This window comes from Cyclopterus lumpus, chromosome 8, assembly GCF_009769545.1.
Source record: "Cyclopterus lumpus isolate fCycLum1 chromosome 8, fCycLum1.pri, whole genome shotgun sequence".
Taxonomy (NCBI): Eukaryota; Metazoa; Chordata; class Actinopteri; order Perciformes; family Cyclopteridae; genus Cyclopterus; species Cyclopterus lumpus.
The window spans coordinates 21132896-21159420 of NC_046973.1; the positions used below are offsets into that span (position 1 = coordinate 21132896).

General features: G+C 45.3%; 4 protein-coding genes across 8 annotated transcripts in view; 3 read left to right on the forward strand and 1 right to left on the reverse strand.

The window, feature by feature from the left end:
* Positions 1 to 6118: 6118 nt before the first annotated feature.
* Positions 6119 to 8887, forward strand: cbx8a (chromobox homolog 8a (Pc class homolog, Drosophila)). Its single transcript, XM_034540008.1, has 5 exons — positions 6119 to 6507; positions 6605 to 6648; positions 7065 to 7130; positions 7436 to 7502; positions 7906 to 8887. Exons 1-5 carry the CDS (start codon positions 6439 to 6441, stop codon positions 8707 to 8709), a joined length of 1050 nt encoding a protein of 349 aa, XP_034395899.1. The 5' UTR covers positions 6119 to 6438; the 3' UTR covers positions 8710 to 8887.
* A 2489-nt stretch (positions 8888 to 11376) lies between these two features.
* On the forward strand, positions 11377 to 14188 carry LOC117735413 (meteorin-like protein). The gene is made up of 4 exons (XM_034540012.1): positions 11377 to 11462; positions 11779 to 12173; positions 13220 to 13279; positions 13857 to 14188. Exons 1-4 carry the CDS (start codon positions 11377 to 11379, stop codon positions 14186 to 14188), a joined length of 873 nt encoding a protein of 290 aa, XP_034395903.1.
* Positions 14189 to 16973: 2785 nt separating this feature from the next.
* aqp8b (aquaporin 8b) lies at positions 16974 to 20182 on the reverse strand. Its single transcript, XM_034540013.1, has 5 exons — positions 19809 to 20182; positions 19332 to 19458; positions 19035 to 19249; positions 18792 to 18926; positions 16974 to 17564 (listed from the first exon to the last, which is right to left on the reverse strand). The coding sequence occupies exons 1-5, from the start codon at positions 20066 to 20068 to the stop codon at positions 17522 to 17524; spliced, it is 780 nt and encodes a 259-aa protein (XP_034395904.1). The 5' UTR covers positions 20069 to 20182; the 3' UTR covers positions 16974 to 17521.
* Positions 20183 to 22793: 2611 nt separating this feature from the next.
* Positions 22794 to 26525, forward strand: part of arhgap17b (Rho GTPase activating protein 17b) — a 19869-nt gene continuing 16137 nt past the window's right edge. For 3 of the 5 annotated variants that reach the window (XM_034539986.1, XM_034539988.1, XM_034539989.1), the window contains exons 1-2: positions 22794 to 23576; positions 26477 to 26516. In XM_034539986.1, coding sequence (XP_034395877.1) covers positions 23524 to 23576; positions 26477 to 26516 — 93 coding nt within the window. In that variant the 5' untranslated portion in view covers positions 22794 to 23523. Of the gene's footprint in view, positions 23577 to 23745; positions 23816 to 26476; positions 26517 to 26525 lie in introns of those variants that run through there. The other 2 variants (XM_034539990.1, XM_034539987.1) reach the window with 2 other exon arrangements.

Here is a 26525-nt window from a genome sequence, read left to right on the forward strand (position 1 = left end):
ATATTTGACGCGTTGCTGATTATTGGACGTACTGTTATGTTTCTATCGTTTAGTATCACTTTATGTATCACTGCTCCTGTTATGAAGCGTTTCTGCTGATACAGAGAACGAATGGAACAATAAACACAAGAAACACTAACTTGGTTGTGAACCATGAATAGAAAAACAGATCATGTTGCATAATCACAACCGATCCTGCACAAAGGGCCCTCTGTATTGCATAACTGCACCGGCCATGTATTATTAAAACTTTAGCCATGCATTGTTTTTCTATCGCAGCTCGACCCCGAGCAGGAATGTAAACACACAACATGGCTGGAGGGAAGGCTGTTATGTAGATTAAATCAAGAAGAACGGAGGCGTGCCGAGTTTTTGTTTGTCGTATGGATAATAAGTGTGTGTGCCTTAGTAGCGTCATTCATATGACTTTTATGAAGCGTCCTTTCACAATCATTGTGTGGCTTCTTTTCTATAGAGTCTCGTAAAACACTGTCACTATGACAACAAATATGCCTTATTATGATTATAGGGCGTCTACAGTAAAGGTGCCTTTAAAGACACACATGCAAAGCTTCAGATACACATATCTCATATCTCAGTGGACCTTTCATGACATCTCTCAGTCTTGTCTTGTCAGTATTGTCTCTATATTACTGTAATTGTATTATGTTAGTATAATTTTCTCCACGCGATGCCTTTGTCTCTCTATTATCTTGGTTTCTTCCGAGGTCAAAGGACAGATGGTGCTCTATAGATTGTAGACCCCTTTGAGGTACATTTGTGATATTGAGCTATAGAATTAAAACTGATTTGATTTAAAGAGGATCATTAAAAGGCCTCAAACCAGGACTCTGAGGAATAATAAAAGAAGAAGTTGTTGTTGTTATACTGGAATTTCACGCCGGTAAAGAGATTAACTCTTGAGTGCATATAAGGGCCGGGAATGTGTGTCTATTGTGAATGCGTGTGTGTGTGTGTGTGTGTGTGTGTGTATGCGTGTGCGTGTGTGTGTATGTGTGTGTGTGTTTGTGTGTGTTTGTGTGTGTGTGTCTGTGTATGTGTGTGTGTGTGTGTGTGTGTGTGTGTGAATGCGTGTGCGTGTGTGTATGTGTGTGTGTGTGTGTGTGTGTATGCGTGTGCGTGTTTGCGTGTGTGTGTATACGTGTGTGTGTGTGTGTGTGTGTGTGTATGTTTGCGTGTGTGTGTTTGTGTGCGTGTATGTGTGTGTGTATGCGTGTGCGTGTTTGCGTGTGTGTGTATGCGTGTGCGTGTTTGCGTGTGTGTGTGTATGTATGTGTGTATGTGTGTGTGTATGTGTGTGTGTGTGTGTGTGTGTTTGCGTGTGTGTGTTTGTGTGCGTGTATGTGTGTGTGTATGTGTGTGTGTATGCGTGTGCGTGTTTGCATGTGTCTGTGTATGTGTGTGTGTGTGTGTGTGTGTGTGTGTGTGTGAATGCGTGTGCGTGTGTGTATGTGTGTGTGTGTGTCTTCTTTAGTTCAGTTATTGGAGTGCCTATTAAAGAATGTGACACAAACAAAAACAAAAACAAAGGTAACTCCAAGGTAACCCAAGGTAACCCTAAGGTAACCCCAAGGTAACTCCAAGGTAACTCAAGGTAACCCCAAGGTAACTCCAAGGTAACTCCAAGGTAACCCCAAGGTAACCCAAGGTAACCCCAAGGTAACCCTAAGGTAACCCCAAGGTAACTCCAAGGTAACCCAAGGTAACCCCAAGATAACCCCAAGGTAACTCCAAGGTAACCCCAAGGTAACTCCAAGGTAACCCAAGGTAACCCCAAGGTAACTCCAAGGTAACTCCAAGGTAACCCAAGTGAACTCCAAGGTAACTCCAAGGTAACCCCAAGGTAACTCCAAGGTAACCCAAGGTAACCCCAAGGTAACCCCAAGGTAACTCCAAGGTAACTCCAAGGTAACCCCAAGGTAACCCAAGGTAACCCCAAGGTAACCCAAGTGAACTCCAAGGTAACTCCAAGGTAACCCCAAGGTAACTCCAAGGTAACCCAAGGTAACCCCAAGGTAACTCCAAGGTAACCCAAGGTAACCCCAAGGTAACCCAAGGTAACCCCAAGGTAACCCCAAGGTAACCCCAAGGTAACTCCAAGGTAACCCCAAGTGAACTCCAAGGTAACTCCAAGGTAACCCCAAAGTAACCCAAGGTAACCCCAAGGTAACCCCAAGGTAACCCCAAGGTAACTCCAAGGTAACTCCAAGGTAACTCCAAGGTAACCCCAAGGTAACCCCAAGTGAACTCCAAGGTAACTCCAAGGTAACCCCAAGGTAACTCCAAGGTAACCCCAAGGTAACTCCAAGGTAACCCCAAGGTAACCCAAGGTAACCCCAAGGTAACTCCAAGGTAACCCAAGGTAACCCCAAGGTAACCCAAGGTAACCCCAAGGTAACCCCAAGGTAACTCCAAGGTAACTCCAAGGTAACTCCAAGGTAACCCAAGGTACCCCTCTCTCTCTCCCCCCCTCTCTCTCCCCCCCCTCTCTCTCTCTCTCCCCCACCTCTCTCTCTCCCCCCTCTCCCTCTCTCTCCCCCCCCTCTCTCTCCCCCCCCCTCTTTCTCTCTCCCCCCCTCTCTCTCCCCCCTCTCTCTCCCCCCCCCCTCTCTCCCCCCCCCCCCTCTTTCTCTCTCCCCCCCTCTCTCTCCACCCCTCTCTCTCCCCCCTCTCTCTCTCTCTCCCCCCCTCTCTTTCCCCCCCTCTCTCTCCCCCCTCTCTCTCCCCCCCCCTCTCTCTCTCCCCCCTCTCTCTCTCTCCCCCCTCTCTCTCTCTCCCCCCCCTCTCTCTCTCTCCCCCCTCTCTCCCCCCCTCTCTCTCCCCCCCCTCTCTCTCCACCCCTCTCTCTCCCCCCTCTCTCTCTCTCTCCCCCCCCCCCTCTCTCTCCACCCCCCCCTCTCTCTCTCTCTCCCCCCCCCCTCTCTCTCCACCCCCCCCCTCTCTCTCTCTCCCCCCCCTCTCTCTCCCCCCCCTCTCTCTCTCTCCCTCCTCTCTCCCCCCCCCTCTCTCTCCCCCCCCCCTCTCTCTCCACCCCTCTCTCTCCCCCCTCTCTCTCTCTCTCCCCCCCCCTCTCTCTCCACCCCCCCCCTCTCTCTCTCTCCCCCCTCTCTCCCCCCCCTCCCTCTATAGGCCGTTCATGGGGCTGAACCATGGCTCTGCACTCAGTCATGCATCCGTATAGAAACTGAACCATCGTTGAGCAAGGGAACATATTTATAGCCCGAGTGTGATGTTTCACATTCCCTCTTTATCATCGTGCAGCAGCAGCCTGCTCAGTGTCGGTTTCATCCCGCACAGTGCAGCCTCACAGGGCATGTCATCGAAGCCCAGTGTGACCCGGAGGCCCGTGGCTCAGGAAATGTGATAGATCTGAATGTAAAGATGATATTTATTTATTTTAAAAATGGAAGGATCGTTCGTAAATTGCGGAATCTTTCCAAATTCATAAAACAATGGAGAAAAAAAGCCTCAGTGGATCTTTAATGTATTTCATTTTCATCCAGACACAAAGCGGAATATATGTAACCTCACAGCCTACAATGGTTACAGCGTGTGGGATGAGTCTAATATCCGGCTGCTGTAAAAAGGTGCTCTTTTAATTCAAAGTGCGCAGTTCCTCTCTGCGGGTTTCGTGTGTGAGACACCTTCAGTGTCGCCCCGTAAAGTAGGACAGTCAACAGCGAGCTGTGCGCAGCAGTTGCCCAGAAACCAGAGAGCCAATAATGTCCCCACAGAGCCAGCACTGTTTATTCATGTGCGGCTGTCGCCATTGCGGCTCCCGCAGACTCACTTTTCACCGACTCGCAGCCAAATATGGAGACCGAGAGCCGCCGCGGCGCAGCGTCTCTGCGCTCCACGCGCAGACCGCGCAGGCTCGAGCCTTGATACCGTGAGGAAATGTCGGTCTACGGGCTATGACTATCAAAATGGTGGTTCATATTTCCACGGCAGCCACAACGCATCTTTTGTCCGCGGCGCGCCGCCTTTGTCTGCTCCAGTTTAAACAGAGCAGCTATAAACGTGTGCGCGTGTGTGCGCGCGTGTGTGCGTGTAGTTCAGGATGTTACACGTGACGAGCACGAAGACACACGACCTGCGTCCCTGTGTCGCGATGTCACAGTAAAGGATCCCACGTCTCACGAACCTCACACGGATGAGAACGATGCCTGTTTACTTGTTTATGTAATTATAGAACATATGAAGTCGGGATTTCATGCTTTAAAGCTCATGAAGAGCGCAGATCGAGAAGGAATAGAGAGAATGCACGTGTAGGCAATATTTCTCAATAATACAAAGATTTCGCATGTCAATTTGTCTCAAATAACTGTGAATATAATTGTTTGTATGTCAGTTTTTAGCTGCATCTGCCTGTGAAAGCCGCAACGTCTTTAACAATAATTGTTTTACTCATTTAATGAATACACTCCGCGCAGGCTGCATATCGTATTCATTTGAAATAGACACACTGGAAAAGAGGAAACGATCGAAGTGACAATCTGAACATGAAAACGATCCAGTATTGTGCTCATCCTCGATCGTGTGTGGAGCATTTTTAATTAATTAGATTCTCTTTTCAAATGGTAATTTGCTCAGTTGGACGTGGATGACCTGGAGGCCTTAGCAGGTAGAAGACCGCAAGATTAAGACAGGATGACGTGTCTCATGGCGACATTTAAGATTACAAATTAATAATAATAATAATTATTATTATTCTATTTTATTTTCATTTAAAATGAATAGCTGATTAAAGTAAAACATTGCACCTGAGGCATACAGAAAAATAAGTTGCAGCTCAGCCCTCTCATTTTCCACGTGTGTGGTTAATTTGTGTGATTAATATTCCGAGTAGATTTTATCGTCACGACCATATTTATTAGTGGTTCAACATATTCCAGAAAATCTTGTCTGCTGGTCAAAAAAACCCAAATATAATACTAATGATACAATAGTAATGATAATAATGATAATAGTAATAATTATTTGCTTCTGAGTGCAGAAATACATACATTTTAAGTTTAATTAAATGATTAGTTATTTGAAATAATAGATAAAACACAATAATAATAATGCTAATAATAATGAAAAATAATAATAACAATAATATTTCTGATTTATAATATTACCACTGCCATCAATAACCGAAATCTCACAGACCCTAATGACGACATTTACGAGCAGATCAAATTCAATATTTTCTAAGATGGTTATTGTCTATAAATGCAGTCAATATTCTTCCATTTATTGGCTCAATATTTTGTAAATTTCTTTACATGCAGAAAACTAAGAGGTAAACCACACTCTGCCCTGGATGAGGTCCAGTTGAACAAGTTACACCTTGACTCAAAACTCATCCAACACTTGAAATATTGTTGTTACTCCCTCTGAATAAAAAAAGCTGTGAATAATGTTTTTGAGTGAAGTAATCGACATTCACGCCGTCGTTTTGGACCATGTTTGCTCCTCGTGCAATTTGGCTCGTCTTATAAAATCATATAATAATGATTCTAAATAAACTGACGTCGCTTCATGTTTCCGTGAAATATTGAAAAAAAATATATAGCTTCTGGAATGATCGTTAAAACCCGATAGTCTCTTTGAAGGGTTATAAAATCAAAGTCCAATTAAAAATGACACTACATTGCGGCGATTTCTTTTAACATTCATCCAAATCTGAAATAGTAAATTAATCTATATGGATTGTATTAACTAATTTTTTTCAAACAATCAGTCGTGCACCTTTAAATCAAAACCAAAGCTTGTCTGAGGGTGACTGGAAACGGGCGGATATCTGACCTTTTATGTTCCTTTCTGGCACATTTGAACGCAGGGATTTATATTGTAAGTATATTGATTTAAATTGTATTGTTGAATTATTCATGATTTAACTCGCATAGACTAATACATACATATGTGTTGTGTACATGTGTTTAGATTCCGATCTGTTGCGCCTGTGGATGACACCATGCATTCTCTCTCTCTCTCTCTCTCTCTCTCTCTCTCTCTCTCTCTCTCTCTCTCTCTCTCTCTGATTGAATCTCTTATTTTTTTATTTTGAACAAAGTGAAATTAAATGAATCTCTTGTTTTGGGCTGTATAGACCCCCTCAGGGACCTCCGGGGTCCGTGGACCCGCTGTGGTCGTGCTCGTCCCTCCGTGCCAGACATTCCTGTACAGCAGCCGGAGCAGCGGGACTCCTCCCCCTCGCTCACGGACCCGGAGCACGTAGCAACAACGGAGCCAATGTGCTGCTCCGCGATCCGTCCTTCCGACTGCGGTGCCTGGCAACAGAAAAAAGACGTGATGACGTCCTCTCCAGATTGCGTATTATGGGATGTGCGCAATTAAACAACCCGAAGAGGACACGGGGAAGCCTAAAATATTAAAAAAGACCGACATAAACGAGGCGTATGGTGAATCATGGAGCTCTCGGCTGTCGGTGAGAGCGTCTTCGCCGCAGAGTCCATCATTAAACGGAGAATCAGACGGGTATTTGCCTCGTGTTCCACCCACGGCCGCTCTTACGTAACCATTGTTTGTCCGCCGTGGGCCACCCGCACCTGAATCTATCGGTTCTGTTTCGCAGGGTTGCTGGGAGTATCTGGTGAAATGGAAGGGCTGGTCCCAGAAGTGAGTATTGTAGCCGAGGCGGCGAAGGACAGCGCTCCATCCTGGCCGCTCCAACAACTGCACCACGTCCGCCTGTCGGATATATATTTATATGTATATATTCGGCTCGTGGAAGTGTGTTTTGGTTTCAATCATATCTCCGTTCTGTGTGCCGTGGTGCCGTCCACCATATGCATGCCCGGTGGCTCGTGCACGCCTGAGCTCCAGCCCACCGGGATGTCTCTCAGCCCCCACTAGCTTTAGCCCCGGCCGGGTTCACCATGTGTCACGGTCCGCTAGACGGAGGCTGTAATTGCGGCGACATCGCGGTGATAAAAGTATTCCACCGCGCGCGCGCGCGTGTGTGTGCGCGTGTGCGCGCATGCTCCTTGGCCTCAGGCGTGCACGAACAGCTCTCCTCTTCTCGTTGCACGCAGGTTCAGCACTTGGGAGCCGGAGGAAAACATTCTGGATGCGCGTCTCTTCGCTGCCTTCGAGGAGAGGTGAGGCCTCCATGCAGGACCCGGACCGCGCCGCGTCTTCCGGACCACAATGACGGCCGTTTGCATCAATGTCGACATTTGAGTCTTTCCATGTTTTTGTTCTCAAAGGAAGTGGTAACACGTGTCAGTGGAGCGACTTGAGTCTGTTTCCATAGTAATGGAACAGGTCATCTGACTCGTTATTTATTGTAACTTAACCTATTCAAATAAAAACTTCCTAAAACAACATTGTAGGGCCAACTTTATAATTATTTATTATAGAATACATGAAAAAGATACATTTGTAAAAGCTTTTCGTTGTTTAGGGAGCGCGAGAAGGAGCTGTTTGGGCCGAAGAAGAGGGGTCCCAAACCCGAGACCTTCCTCTTGAAGGTGAGTGGATCTTTTGATGCATATCTTTGGGTTTCATTCCATCTTCACGCCTTCTGACGCGATACGGATGATGAGTCATTTTCATGATATGACAACAGTCCTAATTAATGTTTATGAAACTGTTGGATTAAACAAACGTGTGGAATGACAACTGCAACAGATGGAAATCCGTCAGTTACACCGTGCTTGTTTTTTACGAGGTTAAGTTGGGTTCGGTGCTTGTGAATTTTTAAACATCCTCGACATATTATATATTAAGTTGTATGTATGTGATGCAAAACAGTTTTAGGACGAGGCGTTCAGTGCAACCCGTCAGACCTGCAGCTGCTTCTGTTACTACTTTACATTTCCTGGAGATCTCCGGGAAAGCTCCTCTCGTAAACGGTATGTTGTCTGTCCCCAGGCCAAGGCCAAAGAAAAGATGTATGAATTCAAACGAGAGGCTCCAAGAGGGATCCAGGTTTCCTATCCCACCCCGGAGCCGGTCGTAACTCCGAGGGCCCGGGAGGGTTTACGGACCGTGGTTCCCACAATCTTTCCACCGAGCTCGGTCAACAGAGGGGAAAGTGTCCACATCCGCCCCCCAGAGCTGGAGCGGAGGCCCAGGCCGACTCCACCAGCTCCTCTGACAGTCCAAGAAACCGTTCGGTTCCCCAAGAAGAGAGGCCGCAAACCGAAGCTGCATGTCCGTTATGATGACGACGATGGAGGCAGCTCAGTAGAGCCGGACACCAAGCGGACCAGGCCACCGGAGGAGCCCAACATGTCGCGACGCTTGCTCCATCCCGGAGAGACGTCCGATCACAGCCTCATCCAGCTGACCCGGAGGTTTCAGGAGGAGACCACGATCACACCCAAACACAGCAGCCTCTCTTACGGCTGCGCATTCAGTCCAGATGTGCGCGGAAGTGATCCGGGGGCGCGCAGGACTAAATGCGAGTCCAGGTTGTCTCTTGGTCGGCCCGGCAGCTCCGCGGAGCACCGGAGGCACGAGGCGGAGGAGTGCCGTCTGCCCCGGGGACAACCTGCTGCCCTCTCCACGCAGTCCGAGTCCACCCACGACCAGTCCACGCGACCGGCCTCGACCTGGTCCCCCAGTTTCACCAGTCTGGACTCTGTGACCGTGACAGACGTCACCATGAACCTTTTGACAGTCACCGTCAGAGAAAGCAGCACCGAGAAAGGCTTCTTCCGGGGGAAAAGATGAGCAGGCCCGGGCTGCGGATGTAGGTTAGAAGCTCGTATATGCGTCCGTAATTGTTTAACAAGCTACTAACTAACGCGCTTACTGTAATACTATATTTTTGTCTATGTAACTGTCAAACGTGTAAATACAAATATTTAATACGCTGCTGAGAAAATAAAATAAAAAAGTGATTGTGAGTTAATGTCTTTGACCTATCGTCTTGTTAAGATTATACTTTGTTGTCTTTTTTTAGAAATTGTTCCACCATGTTATTCATTATAAAAAAACGTTATCGTATTAGACTTCCTTAAAATGCATTCAACTATTGATTGTAACGGTGTTCCCTAAATAGAAAAAAGGATGTAAGTTCAAAAGTTAGATCGAGTTTTAAATTAGAAGATTGAACATAATATCATGTTTTAACTTTAAAGCCACGTGAGTCTAACACGGTTCTTAATTCCCAAACCTTTTATTAATGTTTAGGAAGCTTCATCACGTCCAATAATATATAGGAATACATATCTCACTTTGCAGGACAGTTGTACTCCAACTTCAACATATGTAGAGGATTTAATAATTAGCCATGGCTCCTTAGTCTTTAATCTCAAACGCTGTAGCATTAGTTTTTGCTAATTCCTGTTTAGCAAGATTTAGTTTGTACGAAATATTCTTTACAACAATTTGGGTGAACGTGTTTGAACACATGCAAAAGCTAAAATAGGCTAATTTGTATTTAGGAAAAAACATATTTTTCTATTGTAATTTTGAATGTGGTTTCTGTGATCTCACCGGTTCAAATCAGACTCAAGTTCCGGTAGTATTTTGCATTCGCGTTCATTTGAAGTTCTTTAATTTTTGGTTTTGCAAGTGAATGCTGAAAAGCTAAAATCATTTCTTATGGAAATATAAATAGCTTATACTGTGAGGCGCTGTTGGACCTGATTATTAAAATGTACCGTGCATATTGTTCATGTTTCATCATCTTCATCATCACCGCGGTGCTTACAGCCGGTAAGACGCCAACGGGCCATGATGATGATGATGATGATGATGATGATATTAATACTGTTACTTAGTGTCATCAGTGAGCCATTTGATTGCATACAGAACAAATAGAAGCTGGTGTTTCCCAAACTGACCTGGTGTCTGGTTGAGTGACCGGAGGACGTGTTTTTAAATTATTTTTTCAACGCGTTAAACTGTCATTTTAAGATGTATAGGTCGAAACGATTGTTTCTGTGTGCACACAGTTTGGATCACCTTGATCCTCCAGGCCTTTAATATGAAGGATCCAGGCTGCAGCACCCAGAGGCCACTTCTTCCAGGCACAGAGCCTCCATTCATTTGACGTTACTTTGTCTCTGAGACACGTGACCCAATCGGGCCATCCGGTACTGTACAGACTGTCCGTCTGGTTTCTGTCTCACCGACGGCCATTTAAAATGTGGCTTACATACTAATATCTGAATTTAGTCTTGTGGTTTAATGGAAAATGGTGGTTAGGTGCAGTTTTCACAAATGCATTTTGATGCAAAATGATTTTAAATGTGTTGCAACGTCGCCAACTGTGCATCGTCTAAAATGCATCACATATTCTATCATGCTCTGCATTCACCTCTAAATGGTGTCAATGCGTCTCGTTTCAAAGAATGGAGATATCACCCAAACATCCAGCGAAGCTTTTCCTGCAGCTGTGACAACATCTGGTCACATTCTCCAGGTGAGTCATTTACTCAACGACGTACTCATCAAGAACCTCAGCCCTTTGATGTGATGCTGCCCGGGGACCATAAGCAATAAGCAATAAGCTAGAAGCTAGAAGCAAACCTCGGGAGCGGCTCAGAGCCGCCGGCCTGGCCACGCTCCACAGACTTCGCCTCCACGAGAGGTCGCCACCACCAAGACGGTGAAACGGGGCCAATGTCCACACCAAGACCGGCGAGTTGAAGTGAAGTGAACGCACAGAGTGGATCATTGCTGAGAGCTGGTTAGTGTGTACTCATCTACGATATTAGTGGTTGTTGAGTTACAGACTGTCTGCGACTGGGGTCCTCCAGATGTGAGGACCAGTCTGGTGAAAGCCTGCAGCAGACTGGGGTCCTCTAGATGTGAGGACCAGTCTGGTGAAAGCCTGCAGCAGACTGGTCCTCCAGATGTGAGGACCAGTCTGGTGAAAGCCTGCAGCAGACTGGGGTCCTCTAGATGTGGACCAGTCTGGTGAAAGCCTGCAGCAGACTGGGGTCCTCTAGATGTGAGGACCAGTCTGGTGAAAGCCTGCAGCAGACTGGTCCTCTAGATGAGGACCAGTCTGGTGAAAGCCTGCAGCAGACTGGGGTCCTCTAGATGTGGACCAGTCTGGTGAAAGCCTGCAGCAGACTGGGGTCCTCCTCTCTCTCTCTCTCCCCCCTCTCTCCTCTCTCTCTCCTCTCTCTCCCCCCCTCTCTCCGCCCCCTCTCCCCCCTCTCTCTCTCCCCCTCTCTCTCTGTCCCCCCTCTCTCTGTCCCCCCTCTCTCTCCCCCCCTCTCTCTCTCCGCCCCCTCTCCCCCTCCCCCCCCCCTCTCTCTCTCTGAGTCGCAGAGGAGCGCGTGTCCTCTCACACTCACTCACTCGCCCTCTCGTCATGCACTCCGGTCTTCTGTCTGGATCTGTGTGTGTGTGTGTGTGTGTGTGTGTGTGTGTGTGTGAGAGATGTTGTGGAGTGGGATCATTGTGATGTGTGTCCTGGGTCTTCAGTTCCGGAGCTGTGCCACTGATCTGTGCAACTGGACTGGAAGGTGAGGAGCTCATGTCATTATTAAAGTTACTGCCTTTAAAAGACGACAACTTTAATAACAATGACCTCTGCAGACTTTAAGACAATTTAATTAATTAATTATTTTTGCATAACGGTATTATTATGAAATAGAAAGGAGCGTCTGCAGTCAGTGATATTGTTCTTATTCGTGGCTTATAACTATAATAAAAATGGCATCTGTATATTATTTATTAATAATTGATAAGGCCATTAGTAACAATGTAATACATGCCATACATAGCAATCATTTTCAATTTCACCATTTTAATTCCGTCGTTCTTGCCCCGCCCGTCCAGCGGCTTCGCAGCTGCTGTGGACTCCAGGATTGTGCTGCAGGTGCAGCTGCGCTGCACGGAGGGCTCGGTGCGCTGGATCTACCCGGGCCAGGCTCTCCGGGTGGTCCTGGAGCCCAACCTGTCCACGGCCAGGCGCACCACGGTCTGCATCAAACCGTCCCCCTCTCTCCGCGGGGCCAGCGTGTTCATTGAACGGGCCGGCCAGCTCGAGCTGTTGGTGACGGAGGGCGGCCGGCCCGAGCAGCAGGTCTTCTGTTTCCGGGCCGACGGGCCCCACCGGCCCGCTATCTACCTCCAGTCCAGCCCGCAGAGTGTCGGGTCCTGGAGCCGACGGACGATGGGCTTCAGATACGAGCTGCTGAGCAACAGGAGCGTGGGCCACACGGGGCTTCAGGGTGAGGGATTAAATGGCATTATTCTTGCTTAATAATTTATTATAGATGAGTTACAAGACATCGACAAGGACAACCTTTGAGTTGCCGTGCAGGTTGTGAAAGTTCCTTTTTTTAAATAAATGGGACCATTCCTTTTGGAGAAAGGCTGCATGGGATCATAACCTAAATCTATTTATACACAACTTACTAGCATTCATTAATAGATTGCCAGCACACAAAGGAGCTCCACCAAAATAATTTCCACAACCTGGTAACCCAAAATATTAACATAAGCATTAGTGCATAAGCCGTTATATTTGATGTCTAAACCTTTTATAAAGGGTGCCTTACTAGAAAGTGTTAACAGAAATGTGGATACAATTGTAATGCATGTAATGCATATTAGGGACCAACTGGGCCTAATAGCGGTCATTTGATTACATTCCCAGTCTGACTGGGGCGTGCAGCTGCTGGTCAGTTGCCTGTTGGTCCGTCTGGTTTCCATCGGGGAGACAAAGAGGACAGACCAGGCGGCTGGAGGGCACCGGGCCAAGGGGCCTGAATTGAGACCGCAAATACACTGCAGATTCCATAAATGCCTTTTCATTGTGCATGTCTGTTTATTAGCATTTATCCATGTGTGAGGGCTCGTCCCCACCGAGGTGATGTCATTCCATGTCCATAACAGACAGCTGCTGGTTTATCTTTCCTGAATGGCCAGACTGGCAGAAGTGTTTGACTCCTGCTGTCTCCTGCATGGGCAAAGGGTCATTCAATTAGACGGATTCAATAGGAGTCGAACACGGGGTCAAGACTATGAGGGGTTTTGATCTGGAGGCATTCTGGTGGGCAGAGCACTTACACATGGGAGCCACATTCCTGGTTTCTTCTCTCTTTGATGGGAGGAGGGAGATGAACAAAGTTAATATGTGGGTCAGATTTTAAGTCTGGAGAAGTGACCATCAGTCAATGTCGGCCATAGAGCTTGAGGTCATGCACGGTCGGGGACAACGATTGACAGATTTGATGTAAGTTTCATCATTTAATGACATTTTCTGTATTCACAGCGTCATGCCAACCCTGCAATAATACACAACTCCTCATGGCCGTGTGCAACAGTGACTTTGGTGGGTACATATTGATCTGACTCTACAAACCCTGAACACACTTACAGATATACGGGAGCTACAAAGTCATGTAGCCCGAATTAAGTAGTTAAACTTAAAAAGAAACTAAACTGAATATGTATGAGATTTAAGCAAAAAGATAGGTGGCTGTCATTAGCATGAAATATATACCGACATCAATAAGAGAGAGGTTTATGACTTCTTTCTTATGACATGCTTTACTCTGACTTTGTTTATGACATAGGATTTGTGTGGTGTGCCTCAATACCTACAAACCTGTAGTGTCCAGAGTTATGGGATGGATGAGCAACTGCTCATCCATCCCATAACTCTGGACACTCCCCTCTCCCCTCTCCCCTCTCTCCTCTCTCTCTCTCTCCTCTCTCTCTCCTCTCTCCTCTCTCCCCTCTCTCTCTCTCCCCTCTCCCCCCTCTCTCCTCTCTCCCCCCTCTCTCTCTCCCCCCCCCTCTCTAACTAAACAAGGATAGAAAAGAAAAAAGAACATGTAGGAAACCTCTAAGAGTTTGTCAGATTCGTCATTGAACTTCTTCTGACATGGCTCTGCTTCTTGTTTCAGTGGTCCGAGGCTACATCAACAATGTCTCCCACGACGCGGTACGCCGGACGTCGCTGGTGGAGGTGTCCGCAGAGCGGGTTTACTGGCAGCGCAGTGGGCTGTTTGAGCAACGAGCCTCTGGATCCTCCCCTCCCGTCCGGCCCTGGCGTGGACACATCCACACACTCATGCAGTGCCACGTGAAGCCCGGGGACGGAGAATTCCTCTTCACCGGGTCAGAACACTTTGGGGAAGCTTGGTTAGGGTGTGCCCCGCGATACAAAGACTTCCTGTCCGTCTACCGCACCGCCTGGGCAGCGCGTCAGAACTCCTGTGACTTCCCTTTGGACTGAGGACGTTTGTGGGATGCCTGTAATGTTGTCTTGTGTGCCTGAACGGTGGCATCCAGCATCACCGGCATGGACAAGGTCATTGAATCCCTGCTGGAATAATTCACATTTAGAGGAGCAGAACAAGAGCAAACAGCAGGGCCTCCTGCACCGAGGCTCCGATTGGGCCTTTGTCCTCCTCCCATCGCTGCCCTATTCCTGGGAGGGTGAGAAGGGGTTGGGTGCTGCTCTCTCTTTGTGCTTCTCCCCACATGCCGTTGTTCACTTTGCTGGCTCTGTGTGACAATGGCCCCCTGAACTGAGGTGGGAAGAAAGGAGGCAGCACAGCCAGTTTGTCATAGTGAATATAGGCTTGTACATATATGATTGTGAAGGTATTCTCATTCTGATTAATCTGTGCTTAAGTTTCAAATCCTCTTTGTTTTGTCTATTTATTTGTGTTATACCCTACGCATGACCTTTGAATTACGGAGAATGTTTTTGCATCTAATTCAGAATTATTGTGTTTATAGTGCAAAATAAATTCTTAACTGTGTAAGTGATCACATTCATTTTATTTAATAAAAAGAGAATTCATAACATTGACCAATGCAGATAAGATAAGCACATTTATTTGATTTTTAATGAGAAAAACGATTTCCCCTTACAGCTGTTCCATATTGTTTCCATACTGGCATTTCACTACAAAGTTTAGCTTGGCTTATCATTAACTGGACATAATAATTAAGTAGGTCTGCATTTCTCAATTCTTTTATTCTCGAAGTGGATATTTGCTACATGGTGATCAGTAAAAACATTGTTTAACATCAGATAAAAACCTGCAATTCACATTGTGTTTGTTCTTGCTACACAAAAAATAAATAAAACATTTTCAACATTATAATTTGCTGATTTCTTTTAAATATGAACTGATAATCTGGTCGGTCGATGTCTGTGTGCCTGATGAATCGTGATGAATCGTGATGTGTTTAGAGGTGAACATGAACATACACATCTAAATGTCATGAGGCCCTCCGGTTCACAGGAATACTCTGGCCCCTTAAGGGCCGGGGTAAAGGCTTAAATGAACTAACACCCCCATTTCCCATATGCTGCATCATTTCTGTTTTTTTTTTTTAGAGCTGAAGTATCCTACAAGCTTATTGAGCCCCTTCTCCTTCTTCCCCCCTGTAATCAGATTCTTATGATAATAGGATAGCCCTACCATAAAATGAACTACAAAATGTCCTTAGATGGCGAAAAAGCTCTGAGCAGATTGAATTGGAGTTTTTCTTTTGAGTTGTGTGGCCCCTCCATGGCCGAGAAGACGAATGGACAGATGTGAGGCCCCACAGCCCGGGGATCCTCCCTCTCAGCCCCTCCCCGAAGAGGGGAACAATTAATTGACTTTAAAAGCAACTGCTTTCTTTGCCTATTCCACACTTCTCCTTGGCTGAGCAGGGCTCACAAATTGGTGTGTTGAACTTTTTATGAGGACTAAATAGCTGCCAATGAAAGTGTAAATGACTGTGTGGTGAATGGGGGCCACACAAAGGCCCTGCAGTGACAAGGCCTCCGGCAGACATAATGACCATTGTCACAGCTGCCGTCATCTAGAAACCATCAGGGCTCGTGAACCCAAGAAGCTAGAGGACTGATTGTGATATTTTATCCTCTTGTATATTTCTCTATATCTCTTTTCTTTCAGTTATTTGGACAATTTTATTTTAGAAGCACCATATTGAAATATATGCGATTGTTTTAGGCATTTTCTGGCTTCATTATATACACATAAATGATGACAAATGATACCTCTTGCAGAATTGTCTTTTGATCCATTTTTTACATCCCCTGTAATATGAAAAACCTCTTCGGTGTTGACGCAGAAGTATCTATGTATGTAAGATGGTAAGATGGTTCAAGATCACAACAACAAATTACTTTGATAAATGTTCCCCAAAATTCATGCTTTCCAAAACCCTTTTTCATCCAGCAGGAGTCCAGTTCGAAGTCTCCTCCCTCATTATTGTCCCAGGGGGGCACCATGTCAAATTTCCAAGCATAATATAGCCTCTCTGCAGGCTTTTGAGACCACGCCATTCTCATCTCTGGGAATTCCAGCAGGCTCTCATGGGGAACGAGCCCAGGAGGGCTCGGCCCGGAGCTGCTGCGTTGGAGTACCGGCAGGAGTCCACCCAGACTTGGGGGGTAATTGGTTTATCCCACCGCCTGGCCTGCGTTCCCATGTGGGCCACTGCTGTGGGGAGGCCCAGGGGTACAATATGGAAACAGCAGGATCCTCTCTAGAGTCGAACAGGCATTCACGGCTCTAGCTATAGAGGCCAGGACAGAGCGCCCGGGACACAAAGCTGGAGTAGAGATGTCTCTTGGCTTTGAAAAGGTGGCCATTTGGGCTCCTTTTAGCAACGAGCAGCATTACTGGTTGAACATTTGAAGTAATTGAATTATAGCTCAAGCTTTTTTGCAAATCCTTTTCTCAATTCAAAAAGTAATGACTTTGAGAGTTTTATTAAATCTCTCCTTCTTCATCACTCGTGCACCTGCATGTGTTCGGAGTGTGGGAGCAAGAAGAGAACCTGGAGGAAACTCACGCTGCCACTCTGATGAGAACATGCAAACTCCACACAGAAAACCTCATTGTTTAACTATGTCAAACGAATTCCAGTTTAACACATTGAAAAGAGTCATTTCAAAAGTCATAGTGTGAAATACACATGAAATCAATGTGAATAAAGTCCCACAAACAGCAACACAAGTAACCTCTTGAAACATTTCGGAACAACACGCCTTGAAAGTTTTCACGAGGCTTATTATTTAATATACAATACTGGACAGGTTTTTTTACACACTTGCAATGAATTAGCTATTAATGTCCTGTATATGTCATGCGATTTGCCTTTGAGGGTAATTATTTGTTTTTTTCAATTACCAATATTTTGAAATGAATATGTATTGGAATTAGTATCAAAAGGGTTCAGTATCATATTGCATTTTAAAAATGTATTGTCCGTCCCTACGCAAGAGTTCACTCAGCTTACTAACCATCTACAATTCAGTTTAACTTCTTTATCTGAAGTAGTGTGGTGGACCAGCATCATCCTAAATAACCTCATGAGCTGAGCATAATATCACATTCATAACCATCAGACTCACTCGTACCAGATGCACACTTAACGTGGCCAAAAACAAAAATAAGTATCTTTAATTGTGTGAAAAAGTCTTATTCTATAGCAAAGAAAGCATAATCATACACACACATCTTAGTGGAGAAGGTTGTAACTGCAGATGATAAAACCATCTCATGATTCATCCCACTAAAGTTCATCACAGAGGATCTTATTTCAGAAAGAGCCGGATCTTCCTGTCTCCAAGGAGGAGTCTGCAAAGAAAAGAAGAAAAGAACCGTTTTGTGGTGCGTTGGTTCAGTGATGGCTGTAGTTACAGTAGAGTTACAGTAGAGTTACAGTAGAGTTACAGTAGAGTTACTGTAGTTACAGTAGAGTTACAGTATAGTTACAGTAGAGTTACAGTAGAGTTACTGTAGTTACTGTAGAGTTACTGTAGAGTTACTGTAGAGTTACTGTAGTTACAGTAGAGTTACAGTATAGTTACAGTAGAGTTACAGTAGAGTTACAGTAGAGTTACTGTAGTTACAGTAGAGTTACAGTATAGTTACAGTAGAGTTACAGTAGAGTTACAGTAGAGTTACTGTAGTTACAGTAGAGTTACAGTATAGTTACAGTATAGTTACAGTAGAGTTACAGTAGAGTTACAGTAGAGTTACTGTAGAGTTACTGTAGTTACTGTAGAGTTACTGTAGAGTTTCTGTAGAGTTACAGTAGAGTTACTGTAGTTACTGTAGAGTTACAGTAGAGTTACAGTAGAGTTACAGTAGAGTTACAGTAGAGTTACTGTAGTTACTGTAGAGTTACTGTAGAGTTACTGTAGAGTTACTGTAGAGTTTCTGTAGAGTTACAGTAGAGTTACTGTAGAGTTACAGTAGAGTTACAGTAGTTACTGTAGAGTTACTGTAGTTACAGTAGAGTTACAGTAGTTACTGTAGAGTTACTGTAGTTACTGTAGAGTTACTGTAGAGTTACAGTAGTTACTGTAGAGTTACTGTAGTTACAGTAGAGTTACAGTAGAGTTACTGTAGAGTTTCTGTAGAGTTACAGTAGAGTTACTGTAGTTACTGTAGAGTTACAGTAGAGTTACAGTAGAGTTACTGTAGTTACCGTAGAGTTACTGTAGAGTTACTGTAGAGTTACAGTAGAGTTACTGTAGTTACTGTAGAGTTACAGTAGAGTTACTGTAGTTACTGTAGAGTTACTGTAGAGTTACTGTAGAGTTACAGTAGAGTTACTGTAGTTACTGTAGAGTTACAGTAGAGTTACTGTAGAGTTACAGTAGAGTTACTGTAGTTACTGTAGAATTACTGTAGAGTTACAGTAGAGTTACACTAGTTACTGTAGAGTTACAGTAGAGTTACAGTAGAGTTACTGTAGTTACTGTAGAGTTACAGTAGAGTTACTGTAACTATTTAAACCAAATACAGGAACATTGGAATTCTTGAAAGTGTGCTGTGTAAATGTTGTGTTGCACCTACCGGACCAGTGCCGCAGCTATCAGGCCTCCTGTAGTGGGTCCCACCCAGTAGACCCAGTGATAACCCCAGTAGTTGCTCACTATGGCCGGACCGAAGGCTCTGGCGGGGTTGAGGCAGGTTCCAGAAACATCTCCACTGACAAAACACAACCGGTGTGAGATCTTCAGACGTCCCTCACACTCTATTGTAGAAATTAACTTATCTCACTCTTGATTCACAGTTATTGTTCCTCTCACTCCTCACCCAGCCAAGATGTTGATGACAACAGTGCATCCCACCATGAAGGGCACCAGGGGGCTTCTGGTCTTGGTGTTGACCGCCCCCAGTAGCACCACCATGGTGACCAGGCAGGTCATGGCGACCTCTCCAAACACAGCTCCCCCGATCTCGCTGCCTGGCTGCAGCAGAGCAAACGCAGCCCCGTGGGCTTTGGCGAAGTTCTCCCTCGAGGTCATCATCTGTTGGCGGCAGCAAGGATTCAAGTCCACTTCCTGCACATGTGAGAGTCTACGTTGGATGTTCTAAAGGAGGCCGGCTCACCTTCGCCATAGCAGCTCCAAGCACCCCTCCCACCAACTGACTTGCAATATACGGGGCCACCATATTCATCTCCATCCCCCCACAGAGATAGATGGCGAGGGTGAATGGGGGGTTGAAATGGGATCCACTGCAGAGGCAGAAGGACAAACTAATTACGTTCTGCAGGTAAACTTCAGAGTTAAAGTTCAACGTTTTGGTGCATTAATACATGGACTGAATACATGCATGGGCATACAACTCTTTTCTATAACATTCTAACTCATACCTGCAAGAATAATTATTGTTTTGCTATTTTTTGTGTTATGTTTTCAAAGAATCAATTGTTAAAATAAGAATATTTGCACTCAAAGCCAACATAGATTACATGTTCTGATGAAAATGTGATGAATTGTCATTTCAGCATAAAGGAAAGTATTCTATCATAACAAAAACAAAAGGATATTATGCACGGTGCACAATAAACATGATGCTCCTCACCTGATCTCAGCCATGCAAGCCACCATCACGGCTACAGCCAGACCGTGCACCAGAGCTGGCTGAAGCCTCCCTGCAGACTCCACATTCTCGATGACCGACACACACCCGATAAACACAAAGAAAGTAGTTCCCACCACCTCGGCCAGACACGGCTGAAAGAGCTTCTCAAATTTGTTCGGAGGTCTGGCTGGAGCCGGCGTGGACTCTGAAGGCATAAGAGAAGCCCCGACTTCCCCCATCTCCATCTTCTTGTCAGCCATGAGTCTTCAGTGAGGTCTGGTGGTCTGAGCTGAGGATGTGGCGCTGAGTGGTCTGACCGGAGGTGTGCATACACATATATCTATGCCTGCTAATCACAGAGACCTTGGTGCTTAAGGTTAGAGTCTAGGAGGAGTTGCTCCACTGACCTGCTATGAACCCACTGACTCTCTTTCTTATTAATCCAGTTTGTTCATCACATGAACTTGCAACGGTGAATATTTCATGCATTTGCTGACAAGTTTGTGAACTGTGCCATGAACTGTTTAAAATTCAGCTGTTTTTTGTCAATGATTGGAACTTAATAATTTACTGCGAAGTTACACAACCAGGTATTCAGATGCTACTTTTCCATGGCAGGAAACAACAGGGACTATGGCAATAAATATAACGATGTCTCATTATGTATGTTACATATTTGTCTGATTTTCTTGGTATTTTGATGCAGATATTGTGAATTCAGTTCTGTAAAAGTCAAGTTGATTGAGAGAGCTGCAACAACAACATAAGCATAAGGATGCCAAACATAACACTTGATAAATGTTTACCCGAGAGCAAAGTCTGGTTTCAAAATGGGCAAAACATTACACAAAGTTACAACTTTAGTTAAATAGTATAATTTCATGATACAGCAGATTCCACCCACTAATTAATCATTTCTTACAAGATGATCACACATTAAGGGAGGTACACTTCGCCACACCGTCATCTTTATTTGGTAAAACACAAAAATAAACTGTCATTCTGATGCTTTACTGTTCTCATATGTGTTATTGTTTATATTTAGGACGTTTACTAATAAAAAACTGAACTGAAGATGTGCTTATGGTCCGGCAAGGATAATATTGCACAGTGGTTAAGTCCTAAGAATCACCGGAGATCCTTCGAGTTGGTTATGTTTTTATATTATGATAAAACATACCGGAGCTCGTGAGAATACAGTGTAGTGCAGTGTCTCATTGGAAGCCTGTGCACTCAAGAGATTCTTAAGATGGCAACAGAAACATTTTAAGAGCCTCTCCTACTTTTTATGGCAATGTCGGACTGTTCATTTTGGAAATGTGCACCTCGTACTATTTATTGAAAAGCCTGGATTAAAGAACCTAAACCTAAATCTAAAAGTGGTTCTATCCTAAAACTGCTTTTAGTGACGAGTCTTTGAAAGCAGCACTTCGATACAATGTGACGGAAGAGTCTGAGAGCTAAATGAGGAATAGATAGAAAAAACAAATGAACCCTCATTCCACGTGTGGCTCGGCGTTCTCACTGGACTTTACAGATATGAAACTAAGCCGCAAGTTGTTCTTTAACGTCAACACAGGGTTAAAGTACCTCATCAAAGTGAAGTCTTGCACAGGAACAATCAGACCCAGCACATGTTCCTCCATTTATTAGGCTCATATAGTCATTACCACCCCCAAGACAAACAGTGCATAGGTCCCATGACATTGCTGCTGCCCAGATAGGAATGACTTATGTATATAATATTGACGGTCATAATATAGGCTATATAAGGCAGATATGGCCGAGGTGTGCCCTTTGTCTGAAAAGGCAAATGAGTCTGAATATCGTTGGATCCTCAGAGGGAATTCACTTTCACCGTAATGCAGGGAGACTGACTTGGTCACATTCAATTCACCTCCATTGTATTTGGGTGGTACAACATCTCAGAGGTGTATTTGGGTGGTACAACATCTCAGAGGTGTATTTGGGTGGTGGTACAACATCTCAGAGGTGTATTTGGGTGGCATAACATCTCAGAGGTGTATTTGGGTGGTACAACATCTCAGAGGTGTATTTGGGTGGTACAACATCTCAGAGGTGTATTTGGGTGGCACAACATCTCAGAGGTGTATTTGGGTGGTACAACATCTCAGAGGTGTATTTGGGTGGTGGCACAACATCTCAGAGGTGTATTTGGGTGGTGGTACAACATCTCAGAGGTGTATTTGGGTGGTACAACATCTCAGAGGTGTATTTGGGTGGCACAACATCTCAGAGGTGTATTTGGGTGGCACAACATCTCAGAGGTGTATTTGGGTGGTACAACATCTCAGAGGTGTATTTGGGTGGTACAACATCTCAGAGGTGTATTTGGACGGTGCCCATATGGTGACCGGGCCACGGCCACAAGGTGGCAGCAGAGAGCCGATCCAGTGTTTAACGACCAGTCCGCAGAAACACACCAGCCCCCCCAACCTGACATATAAACTGACCCTGGATCCAGTGTTGCCAGGTCCGCGGTTTCCCCGTTGGGTAGACCTATTTTGCATGCAAATCACATGAACATCTTGAAATAATTTATTTATACCCAAATCCTACCAAACTGACTCCAGATCAGCACGTACACACATGGACATGGGACACGCCCACATACACACCTAACGCTCAGTCTCTAGTTTGTCCGTGAATGGGTCTACACGTTCACAGAGCTGTATTTTATTTATGATAATATACTGTATCTAATTACGCAAGGACATTTTAGGACCTAGGTGAAATAACTGTTTAGGGAAAACTGCTTTTAATGCTGGCATACTAAACGTTACTTTGTAGATATTACAATACATTTGGCAATGATAGCAATGCTGTTGGACTTTAAAAGCAGTGTATATGGTTTGGCACGGGCATATTTTGAGTTCTGATATTGGGCTGGTTTTATTGGCCATTGGGCTGTTTTTTGGGCTGGTTTTGTCACACAGACCTGGCAACCCTGCCTGGATCAGTGGAATACATGCCGATCAACGCCTTTCGGTCAGTTTCTGCAACTGTTGACAGCTTTTCCACGTTTGAGTGTGTCACGTGTCTCCAATGTGCCCCATTAGTTCAGCTATTTATTTTAAACACTCGGCCTAACTCAACACCGGGATGTGATTCTCTCTAATCTTCTGTATACATGTATGTTTAAAGTCCACCAACACCGACGGTGACCACCGGGTCTAGACGCGTTCTTCTCTGCAAAGGGACCACATGTCACATGGGCCGCGAGGCGCACAGTCGGGAAGTAAGAGCACTTCCTCCTTCCAGCGCACAGCAGTCCGTGAAGGAGGAAGTCGGGTAGTCGTGGTAATGGGGACTCGGCAGCGCGTCGGCGGCTGTCTCCACTGACTTCTCGGGATTCAGGCGTCCGGTTGCAGTGCGTTCACGCGGCGGCCGCGCAGCCTTTCTGCCACGATGGATGCGGCGTAGCGCAACTTGTGGATCCGCGGCGGATGAACGACGGCGCTCCGAGGTAACTTTCCCCCATCGAGGAGCCGAGAGGAACCGCTGAGGAGCCCCAGTGGAGCTCCAGAGGAACCGAGAGGAGCCGAGAGGAACCGAGAGGAGCCGAGAGGAGCCGAGAGGAACCGAGAGGAGCCGAGAGGAACCCCAGAGGAGCCGAGAGGAACCCCAGAGGAGCCGAGAGGAGCCGAGAGGAACCCCAGAGGAGCCGAGAGGAGCTCCAGAAGAGCGAGACAACATGAAGAAACAGTTCAATCGCATGAGGCAGCTCGCCAGTCAGACTGTTGGGAGGTGAGTGTTGGTGTGTTGGTGTCTTCATGTTCATGTGCTGCTTCTCACAATGTTCTTCTTCAGAGTTGTTCCTCTATTGTCAGTTTATTGCTGGTCTGCGGTGCCATGCATACCTGGATCTGACATGAACTTTGATCCTCAGAACATTGCCAAGGGTTTGAAAAGATGAACGGGTTTTATTAAAGTTCTCCTGCTCTCTATGGCAGTAACTTCATGACATGTCGGGCTGCAGATAACAGGTATTGTCATTATTGATTAATATAGTTTTGTGTAATCTTGGATTGAATAAGAAAGGAAAGTAGAAGCATGTTCACCACATAGACCAGCACTCTAAAACACAAAGATATCCATTTGAACTTCTATTAATAAACAGATGCTAGAAAGAGGAATATGTTTCACTCTGGGGAGAAACTAAAACCGTTAATTGATCTTTAAAAATAGTCGACTAATTATTTGAGTCTTAATTGGACTCATTTAATTCACTCTGTATATGTCTGAGTAAACTTAAAGGCAGCTCAGTCCTGTGGCCCTCGTCCACTTTGGGAAGTTGACGCATTACAAGCGCCTATTTTTAAGTTACTGATATTCTGCGGTTGAAGGCTAGGGTGTGTACCCAAACACACATTTCCTGATTTGTGATGATACTGGCAGTAAGGGTATACACACACACACACACACACACACACACACACACACACACACACACACACACACACTATCTATACCATCTCCTCCTCTCATCTCCTCTCCCCACAGGGGCTTCCAGCCCTGTTCTCCATCAGCAGCCCCCATGAGACGATGCCTTCATGGGGTGTGCGATGATGCCCTTGTAATGTCTCTTCAAAATGAGCGATAACCTGCAGCCACTGGCCTCTGAGTCCTCATATCCACGGCTTCTTGTGTTGTGTAAGAGCAGTAAAACTGAGCAGAATGACGGCTCGCTCACCGATAGGCAGAAAGGTTGTCAAGCTTACGCACACCCACTGGATTACTGCTGGAGACCAGGGAATCCATTGGTGCCATTGGCAGCTCTCTCTGCTAGAGCCAAGTGGGAGTTATGGTGTTGTATGAATACAATGTTGAGATTAGCAGCGTGAATGTTAACTACAAAGGTTGGTCAAGTGAAACTATGCAGTTTTAAATCACTACGAGCGACCACAGACCAGCAAAGGTCAGACCAGTGGGTTCAATGTCAACATGTTTCCCAGAGCTCCAGATGACGTCTTCAAACATCAGATTATGTTTGACCAAAAGTCCCAAATGCAAAAGTTTACTGTAAAACATTACAAACAGAAGAAGCAAATCCTTCATTTAAGCTATTAACAAAACCAACTATTGCAGCTAAATATCAGTTTAATGACACAAACTTAAAGAAAAAGTATTAAGTTTTATCATGCAGCCTTCAGAAGGATCTGATCTCCATGTAAACAAACCGGTTTGTAGAATACGTGTTTCTGTTTCTACTCTTTCTGTTCCAAGTTGTCTTTGAGGGTCTGGGCTCCAGCTCCAGGGACTCTATTCTTAGAACAAGCTGAACTCCAGTCAAATCAATGCTGATTCAATATTGATATCTAAAGCTCGCCCAGCCAGTGGAGCCTAATGTGTAATGCCATCATGTGGATCGGTGTGTAGATGTTCTGGCTGCAGAGCGTATATCATGCCATCAAATATATATAGATACACTTTATACATCGATTAGTTTCCTCTTTGCCTGGAACAATCCTCTGTTGCTCATGATGCTGTGTAACATTCACAAATATTAAATGTTGCTTATAAATTAGTCAAATTGACAGAAGTGTTCAAACTATCTGATCAAAGAATTAGTCATTATGAATCTGACAAGACATTTGATATCAACCAGGGCTGCAGCTAACTATTTTTATTTTTTAGCGATTTAATCGCTACATTTTCTTGTTAAATGGTTCGGCCCAAAGAATTTCAGCAAATAGCCGAACATGCCCATCAAATGATCCCAGGACCAGGTGTGACTTCAAATGTTTTGATTGACCAACAGTCCAAAACTCAAATATGTTCTCTTCACTGACACAACAGACCAGCAGGAAAACCAGGACCATCTTACGTAAACCAGGAAGTTCTGCAGCTTCTGAAGTGTTTTTGAATAACGGTGAAGAGATTTCAGGCATTCAGCCTTTTTGTGTGTGTGTGTGTGTGTGTGTGTGTGTGTTGTCTCACTCAGCAATATTACAAAATGGGTGAAAACGTGTTCAGAGAGTTCGTCACATGAGCGCGATGTGTTCAGGGGGACTTTGGCATTTCGACATTTCCGAGCCGTTTCGTAATGTCACGGTCCTGTTTTCTGCTACGACGTGCTGTGTTGTTGAGGCTACAACAAGCCACTTGGCAACTCCCACACACACACACACACACACACACACCTTCCCCTGTTGCCATAACAAACCAGGTGCCGATGACACAAGAGGAAGTGTGTGTTTCGGACGGGGTGGAGGAATCCCACCGGTCCATCATGGAAAACAGGCTCTGGTTGGTGCATGCGTGTTGAGTGTGTGTGCACAAGCAGCACCAGCAGCTCATATAACGCCTTTTCACCATCACGTGACATTTTATTATTATGTGCTTTGCGACTTTTGCTGCAGGCACAAACTGTTGAGCTGTAAAACCTCTTCTGCTTTAGTTCGATGGTCCCGTTGGCTGCGGGCTCATCGCTTCACCTCAGTTTAATTAAACATAAAGTTAGGTATTGTTTTGTTGACTCAACGTGTGTTCAGAAGAAGTACAACGTGAGACATGTTCAGATCCTCTCGTTGCTTTGGGACAGGTGACCTCAACTAGATCAGGGCTCTAATCTCTGCAGGTCAACAGTGTTTTTGTTTCTCTTGTTGTTGTCAGTGTTTGACCTCTCTTCGTGTTTCCCTCAACAGAGCTGAGAAAACTGAGGTGCTGAGCGATGACCTCCTACAGGTGAATATG